Genomic DNA, 10,020 nt, shown 5'->3' with positions numbered 1-10,020 from the left:
GCATCCGATCGATATAAAATGGGTTAACGAGCATTAATGTTGATGCCACACATCCGGAATAGAGATGAGAGGAATAATGATGATAAATAAAGTGAGGATTCTCCTGGAGATTCTCTGATCTTGACTTCCTTGAATAACAAAATATATGCTCCATATAGCTGTCTTATTTACGTCTTTAGGGTTGTCATATAATTTGAATTTTCAATAGTATAATGTTTTTGTGTTTTTTTTTAACAATTAGAACAAGAAGCAAATAGTCACGAAGAAAAGTTAGAGGAGATACGTATTGACGGCAAATGTGGATTTGACCACCACAATCAGATACCCAATGCAAGGAAGGACGATCCTTCGTTGTGTTTAAGTGGATGTAGAGTTGATCCTACAACAACATAAAATGTCATGATACAGGTATACAGCTTTGTGGTGAAATGGAACTTTAACCAGTCAATGAAATAACATGACGAGCTCATAAAAATATATCAGATTCAGTAAGGGTAACTATTGCATGGCTGCATGTAATTAATGTGACAAGCTCATAAAAGAATATCAGAATCAGTAAGGGTAAATATTGCATGGCTGCATGTAATTAATGTGACAAGCTCATAAAAGAATATCAGAATCAGTGAGGGTAAATATTGCATGGCTGCATGTAATTAATGTCACAAGCTCATAAAAGAATATCAGAATCAGTAAGGGTAAATATTGCATGGCTGCATGTAATTAATGTGACAAGCTCATAAAAGAATATCAGAATCAGTAAGGGTAAATATTGCATGGCTGCATGTAATTAATGTGACAAGCTCATAAAAGAATATCAGAATCAGTAAGGGTAAATATTGCACGGCTGCATGTAATTAATGTGACAAGCTCATAAAAGAATATCAGAATCAGTAAGGGTATATATTGCATGGCTGCATGTAATTAATGTGACAAGCTCATAAAAGAATATCAGATTCAGTAAGGGTAAATATTGCATGGCTGCATGTAATTAATGTGACAAGCTCATAAAAGAATATCAGAATCAGTAAGGGTAAATATTGCATGGCTGCATGTAATTAATATGACAAGCTCATAAAAGAATATCAGATTCAGTAAGGGTAAATATTGCATGGCTGCATGTAATTAACGTGACAAGCTCATAAAAGAATATTAGATTCAGTAAGGGTAAATATTGCATGGCTGCAATGCATGTAATTTATGTGACAAGCTCATAAAAGAATATCAGATTCAGTAAGGGTAAATATTGCATGGCTGCATGTAATTAACGTGACAAGCTCATAAAAGAATATTAGATTCAGTAAGGGTAAATATTGCATGGCTGCATGTAATTTATGTGACAAGCTCATAAAAGAATATCAGATTCAGTAAGGGTAAATATTGCATGGCTGCATGTAATTAATGTGACAAGCTCATAAAAGAATATCAGATTCAGTAAGGGTAAATATTGCATGGCTGCATGTAATTAACGTGACGAATTCATAAAAGAATATCAGATTCAGTAAGGGTAAATATATATTGCATGGCTGCATGTCACTAACATGACCAGCTAATAAAAGAATACCAGAATCAGTAAGAGGAAATTTTGTAGGACTGCATGTAATTCACTTTTTTCAGAATATCTATGTAATGCGCCTTTGTGCATGTAAATGTATTTGGGATATGTATTTTAAAACATATAAAACGGCTCTTATAGGAGAAACATGATTAATTGTAATCATTTCTCTTTATGCTACCAGATGGTCCTCTTTGCTTAAAGTTCAATGGCAAATTTTTAATGTTAAATTGAGGAATAGATCAAATTCAACAATAAAGCAGTCGAAAAGTACATGAAAGAGGGCGGAGCGGGAATAAGGTAGGATACTTGTACCATAACTAGGGAAAGCAATTTATGTTGCAATTAGTCACCCATTGTCTCCACGAATTTTCCAAGGCTGTTCAACTTCAAGTGAGCGTAAGACTCTCTCAATACGAGGTACCAAAATTCTGGCAAGACTTGGTTTCGTATTCATGTATTATACACTACAAACCGGACGCGTCATCAGTTTGCTTAGAACTGAAGTTTGGAAAATGATTTACATTGCCAGTTAAACCCAGGGGTGAATGAATGAATAATTACATAAAATTGAATGAATGATAAATAAAACGACCAAGAAAGGTTTGATATGCTAAACAAGATAAACACATGCTAGTATATTAAGTTTGCATAAGAATTATAAGATAAATTTACATGCAGGTGCTTGGTCTTTGGTGAATATGAGGACACACTTAATTTTCACATAAATCATACAATACGCCTCTGATGTACATGACTGTACAAATGTATAGAGAAAAGATGCGGTGGGATTGTCAATGAGACCACAGAACATGGATGTAAGCAACTAAATTTAAATGTTTGAATGTTCTTCCTTTATAATTATCGTAAACTTGACAAAACAGGAGCCATATTATGAAGGCAAAGTAATTAGAGTTCGGAAATTCCCTGTTGGTGACACAAAGAGATGGGAGGGAAGGGTGACCTAAACACATAGGCGATGAATAAATCATTAACATTTTCCACTAAAGGGTTATTCTATTGGATCATACATGTATATAGTACATATGTTTTCATCATCACATTTACTAACTTTTCGATTCTTTCTGAATGATTGGTGAACGTTCCATTTCAAAGCTGTATTCTTGGATGTGCAGGCTTTCTGTGATAAACTACTAACATTAACTCAACCTAAAGTGCTGATTTAATTCTTGCATGTATATATAGACATTATGTATTAAGATTTGCTTACTTTGTATTGTTTGAGTTCTGACATTGTGATAGTTGTAGACGTTATAAACTACATTGTAATCCTCATTAATCACACACTATTTAATAAGATTTTATACATGTACATATTGTGTTTACCTTAATATCATTTGTACTTCTAGAAATACAAAATGAAATTATTAATGCTTTTTATAGAAAACATGACGTTATTATATGTTATCCATCATTTATCACTCGCTAGTATAACATTGTATGCATGTATATATTTTGTATGCTTCATTACCTAGAAAATAAAAATATCGTAATTCAATTATATTAGCTTTTATAACAATAAAATATATGTTTAACACAACTGTTTGTGAAAACTCCAGTATTGAATGTTTCAGGCATATATACATGTAGTCTATCAATATTATCTGTTCCTGACAAACATAAGGCTACATTTTTTACATATCAGTTGAAATGTCAAATCTGTCTATCCCCTTCCCCTCGAACGTAAAATGGTCACCCCTTACTACACATATTATTTAGAAATTGCATTACTTTTCATTTTTGGCGAAACACTTCAATTATTTCTAGAATGTAAAGATTATAAAAATCTTATGCGCACATTTGTCTTAATATTTCAAAGTTGGGCTGTGTGAAAATGTTAAATAATTTAAATAAGTTCAGATAAAATTGAAAATGGAAATGGTGAATGTGTCAAAGAGACAACAACCCTACCAAAGAGCAGAAAACAGACGAATGCCACCAATGAGTCTTCAATAAAGCGAGAACATCCCGCACCCAGAGTCGAGCTTCATCTAGGCCCTGAACAAAAATATGTACTAGTTCAGTGATTATGGACGTCATACTAAACTCCGAAATATATATAAATGAACAAAAATGTTTTACTCTGCTTGCATAATTGTCGGTGCTCTGTGAAAACTCAATAAAGTAATTTTTTCATAATTTATTAAAATAATAACATAAACGGTACCAATCGTTCTACACCAGATACGCATTTCGACAATCAATGTCTCTTCGGTGACATATGACGTATATCCTTAAGATAAGTTTTCGATCATTTAATTTTATATATCATTGCAGGGATTGTCTAGTATAGGAAGTCTCTGATCAATGGCTTTCAAATTTTGGAGTTTAAGATTTCATAATAAAGGTTAACCCGGAAAAGCAATTAGGTTAATTGCCACACAAAGCAGTGATAAAAAATGATAACAACACGTTAAAAATAGCACGCGTCTGAAGCGCTTTCCTGGATTTACCTTAATCGGGAACGCTCAAAACCGAAAATTTGAAAAAAGGACCTTAATCCATCTACGATCAACTATGTTTTTTTTCTATTTACTGCTGTGTATTGAACGTTTTTCTATGCATTTTTTTTTTTATTTCACTGATTTAGTTTAAAAGGGAGAAAAGACCAACCAAAGACCTGTTCAATACCCTAATACCCCAAATCAGTTGTTGTCTTATGTCTTACGATACAGTTACAGGGGAGATAATGACGTTGCTCACATAAAATGTATTTTTTGCAACGTCAAACTGAGACATATCGGGAAAAGATGCATTTTTCGACAGATTTTAACGATTAGCTCGAAAACGAGTACAGGGCATCTCTTTTTGATAATGATATTTGGCTTGGTTATGTATGAAGATTTGTTGTGCAAGTTTTTATGAAAAAACTCACCGGCGTATTTATTTTAGATTAGAGAAATATGCATCAAGATATGAAGTTTTTTTCTTCTAAAATCATTAAAATTTCATAAAAAATCATTATTTCCAACGAAAGAAATGTTACACAAACTAATAGCATTCTTATGTAAAGAAGTTATCACAAGTTCTTTTACAAAAATATGCTTGCGTTTATCTTTTGAAACCAAAAAATAAGAGAAATGTCCGAGAAACCAAAATTTTAAGTAAATGTATAATATTTCGACCAAGTCTATCTCTAAAAGTAGCACATGAAGCTATATATATTTTTAATTAAATATTTCAATTTACTAGGTGGAAAAAAGCTTATAAGCAAAAATATTCATCAAAATTCTAAGTGGGATAAAAACTGTATCGCATGCCCTTAAACACGTAGTTTTTATGTTTTTGTCCTTTGCCGTTGCTGGCATATCTTTGATAATTATTATTTAAAATTATATACACAAAAATGATATGTGGTTTGACTACCAACAGTACAATACATATCAAATATCAAAATGCAAGGATATAAAAAAAGCTGGTCATCGTTCGGTCTTCACCAACTAGCAAAATCATATAGCTACCGACGGTAACTATAGGGCACTTGTCTATTTTTGAAAAAAAAAACGTATTTTAACCTCAAAATTACCTTCCCCTTATTTTGCACATTGTTGACATTGTTTAATTACACGTTGTCAAAAGTTAGTTACATCAGATTTATAATAATTTTTTAAAAGTCTACAATTGTACGATGTAAATATACAAAACAGCTGCTTGTTTTGATTCTTTCCTTTACAAAGTTCATTCACTCCAAACGGCCGAACTCTTTAATATTTCATATGCAAACAAAACACGATTACAGATTCATTATGATAGGTAAATTTAATGTAGTGTCATTCATGAATATTTGCAAGTGTATTACGTAACGTATATAAATATATATAATTTCAATTGAAAATTTTCATTTATCTATAACATACAAAACATTTCGGTTTTTCCGATTCAATGTCATTGGAAAAAACTTAATGATCACGTTTTCTTTTCTTTTCAAATAAAGTAGTCATAAAATAGAGGCAATAAACACAGATGTAAGACAGCAAGTCCCAACAGATGCTCTTGCAAATTAGACAATAATTATAACTTTCAGAAGTCCCGACATATTTTTTCGTAGTAGAAAAAAATCATCAACAAAGCGTGCAATTGACATTTAAATGATAAACTAGAGGCTCTTAAGAGCCTGTGTCGCTCACCTTGGTCTATGAGAATATTAAACAATGGACACAGATGGATTCATGACAAAATTGTGTTTTGGTGATGGTGATGTGTTTGTAGATCTTACTTTACTAAACATTCTTGCTGCTTACAATTATCTCTATCTATAACAGTACTTTCTGTGAAAAATGTTATCGAAAATCTTCAAATTTTAAGAAAATTGTTAAAAATTGACTATGAAGGGCAATAACTCCTTAGGGGTCAATTGACTATTTTGGTCATACTGACTTATTTTTAGTTCTTACTTTGTTGTACATTATTGCTGTTTACAGTTTATCTCTATCTATAATAATATTCAAGATAATAACAAAAAAAACAGCAAAATTTCCTCAAAATTACCAATTCAGGGGCAGCAAACTAACAACCGATTATCCGATTCATCTGAAAATTCCAGGGTAGATAGATCGTGACCTGATCAACAATTATACTTCCTGTCAGATTGCTCTTTATGCTTTGGTTTTTGAGTTATAAGCCAAAAACTGCATTTTACCCCCATGTTCTATTTTAGCCATGGCGGCAATCTTGGTTTGTTGGCCGAGTTACCGGACACATTTTTTTAACTAGATACCCCAATGATGATTATGACTAAGTTTGGTTAAATTTGGCCCAGTAGTTTCAGAGGAGAAGATTTTTCTAAAAGATTACTAAGATTTACGAAAAATGGTTAAAAATTTACTATAAAGGGCAATAACTACTAAAGTGGTCAACTGACCATTTTGGTCATGTTGACTTATTTGTAGATCTTACTTTGCTGAACATTATTGCTGTTTACAGTTTATCTCTATCTATAATAATATTCAAGATAATAACCAAAAAACAGCAAAATTTCCTTAAAATTACCATTTCAGGGGCAGCAACCCAACAACGGAATGTCTGATTCATCTGAAAATTTCAGGTCAGGGCAGATAGATCTTGACCTGATGAACAATTTTACCCACGTCAGATTTGCTCTAAATGCTTTGGTTTTTGAGTTATAAGCCAAAAACTGCATTTTACCCCTATGTTCTATTTTTAGCCATGGCGGCCATCTTGGTTGGTTGGGCGGGGCACCAGACACATTTTGTAAACTAGAAACCCCAATAATGATTGTGGCCAAGTTTGGTTAAATTTGGCCCAGTAGTTTCAGAGGAGAAGATTTTTCTAAAAGATTACTAAGATTTACGAAAAATGGTTAAAAATTTACTATAAAGGGCAATAACTACTAAAGTGGTCAACTGACCATTTTGGAAATGTTGACTTATTTGTAGATCTTACTTTTTTGAACATTATTGCTGTTTACAGTTTATCTCTATCTATAATAATATTCAAGATAATAAAAAAAAACCAGCAAAATTTCCTTAAAATTACCATTTCAGGGGCAGCAACCCAACAACGGAATGTCTGATTCATCTGAAAGTTTCAGGGCAGATAGATCTTCACCTGATGAACAATTTTACCCACGTCAGATTTGCTCTAAATGCTTTGGTTTTTGAGTTATAAGCCAAAAACTGCATTTTACCCCTATGTTCTATTTTTAGCCATGGCGGCCATCTTGGTTGGTTGGCCGGGTCACCGGACACAATTTTTTAACTAGATACCCTAATGATGATTATGGCCAAGATTGGTTAAATTTGGCCCAGTAGTTTCAGAGGGGAAGATTTTTCTAAAAGATTACTAAGATTTACGAAAAATGGTTAAAAATTTACTATAAAGGGCAATAACTCCTAAAGTGGTCAACTGACCATTTTGGTCATGTTAACTTATTTGTAGATCTTACTTTGCTGAACATTATTGCTGTTTACAGTTTATCTCTATCTATAATAATATTCAAGATAATAACCAAAAACAGCAAAATTTCCAAAAAAATACCATTTCAGGGGCAGCAACCCAACAACGAAATGTCCGATTCATCTGAAAATTTCAGGGCAAATAGATCTTCACCTGATGAACAATATTACCTCATGTCAGATTTGCTCTAAATGCTTTGGTTTTTGAGTTATAAGCCAAAAACTGCATTTTACCCCTATGTTCTATTTATAGCCATGGCGGCCATCTTGGTTGGTTTGCCGGGTCACCGGACACATTTTTTAAACTAGATACCAATGATGATTGTGGCCAAGTTTGGTTAAATTTGGCCCAGTAGTTTCAGAGGAGAAGATTTTTGTAAAAGTTAACGCAGGACGACGACGGACGAGGACGACGACGACGGACGACGACGGACGCCGGGACGCCAAGTGATGAGAAAAGCTCACTTGGCCTTTCGGCCAGGTGAGCTAAAAAGGGACAATTGAAAGGCATAACTTGTATAAAACAGATACATTATTTGGATGATATTTTGGCTCTCAATAATGACGACTTCAGTATGTATATTAAAGAAATTTATCCTGTTGAACTTACTTTAAATAAAGCTAATACTAACAATGACCACTGCCCTTTCCTCGATATCTATATCACTAATGGAAAGCTGAATACTAAAATTTATGATAAAAGAGATGATTTTTCATTTCCTATCGTTAATTATCCATTTTTAGATGGTGACGTTCCCTTGTCACTATCTTACGGTGTTTATATATCTCAACTTGTACGATTCGCTCGTGTATGTAACAATGTTTTAGATTTTAACGAGAGAAATGTATGTATTACTGAAAAATTATTACACCAGGGTTTTCGATATCACAAACTAGTCAAAACATTTACTAAATTTTATCATCGGTATAAGGACATCATTCGTAAATATAGCTCAACATGCAGGCTCTGTTCATTACCGGTTAATAGGTTAAATAAAATTTTGGAGGATTGCAACACAATTTCATATAACAGTCCAAAGTATGAAATAGTTCAAATTATTATGGCATATTGTTATTCTAAACTATTTCCAAAAATTGATCGTCCTGAAGATCATAAAAAACATTTTTATTAAAATAAATTATGTCAATAAAGGTTTTGATTTTGTAAATATTGCCGGTATATTTAAAGAACAAATTTCTGGATATTTTGACAATACTGAGCTCCCTCTTTTTTGTTATATTTACAAGAAATCTACCCGGAAATGTGTGTTTAATTATAACCAATTGTGTAAAGATGCTAATATCAGTGAAAATGCACCTACTTCATGTAATTGTAGTAATTCCGCATACATTTATGGACCAATTTCCCATGTTATAACAGGAGATCTTAACATCGTTCAAGACTGAGAGTTAAAATCATTCCTCAGTAAAGGACCTAAATATCGTCCCCCGTCAGTTATTAATTGGAATGAGTGTCGTAATATCATCCACGACTCACTCCGTACTTACTGTTTGAAATGGATAAAAACGGGGAAAAGCTGACAACAAATCTTTGGACTCTCTCTTTAATTCAGTAATGAACATAGTTGATATACGTTTTCAACATTTTAAAGAACATTTTACTATTAACAATAACCACAATAAACCTATTTCTCGTATCAAACATAAACTAAAAGAACTAGCCAAGGAATTTGTTTTTGTCCCGGCCGATAAAGCTGCTAATAATATTATTATTGTTTGACGTAAATTTTACATTGAGGTTCTGCAAAAAGAAATTACCAATTCACCAACATTCCAACTGACTCCATTTTCAGAAATCGACATCTGTAACAAACATAAACTTTTAGCTACCGCTTTACAAGCAGAACCGAATACAATGAAAGTCCCTACTATGTATTGGCTTCCGAAGCTACACAAAAAACCTTACAAATATAGATTTATTTCGTCTTCAAGCCATTGTTCCACTACTAAATTGTCTATTCTTCTTACCAGTACACTTGGTACAATCAAAAACCTGATAATAAATTGTTCAAATAAGGCCTTCGAAAATAGTGGAATTAATTACTTTTGGAGTGTCAAGAACTCGTTGGAAGTACTTGATAAATTGCATGCTTATATTGGTGATTTTGAATCTGTTCAAAGTTTTGATTTTTCTACCCTGTATACCGGCACATTGCCTCACATTCTCATTAAGAAAAAATTCACCCACCTAATTAAATGGGTATTTAAAAAGTCAGAATGTGAATATATATGTTCAAACTCTTTTAGGTCATTTTTTAGTAGCAATAAACAAAAAAACTATGTCAATAGGACATGCTTTGATACTGTATATGCCCTTGAATTTTTACTAGATAACATTTTTGTTCGCTTTGGAGATTCCGTATATCGTCAGGTTATTGGAATTCCAATGGGGACTAACTGTGCACCACTTATTGCGGACCTGTTTTTGTATTGCTATGAGTTACAATTTATGACAAAAATCAGCAAAGACCCATCGAAACAACATCTCATAAACAAATTTAATAATACTTT

The 10,020-nt window shown here is 32.6% G+C and overlaps 1 protein-coding gene across 1 annotated transcript in view; it reads left to right on the top strand.

Moving 5' to 3' along the window:
- The window catches only part of LOC139489975 (tyrosinase-like protein), a 32,757-nt gene that overhangs the window by 9,355 nt on the left and 13,382 nt on the right, over positions 1-10,020 (top strand). Inside the window, exon 5 of the mRNA XM_071276827.1 lies at positions 242-408. Within this exon, the coding sequence (XP_071132928.1) occupies positions 400-408 (9 nt within the window). The 5' untranslated portion in view covers positions 242-399. The remainder of the gene's footprint in view (positions 1-241; positions 409-10,020) is intronic.

The sequence above is a fragment of the Mytilus edulis genome, chromosome 9 (genome assembly GCF_963676685.1).
Source record: "Mytilus edulis chromosome 9, xbMytEdul2.2, whole genome shotgun sequence".
Taxonomy (NCBI): Eukaryota; Metazoa; Mollusca; class Bivalvia; order Mytilida; family Mytilidae; genus Mytilus; species Mytilus edulis.
This window is presented reverse-complemented; position numbering and strand designations above follow the sequence as displayed.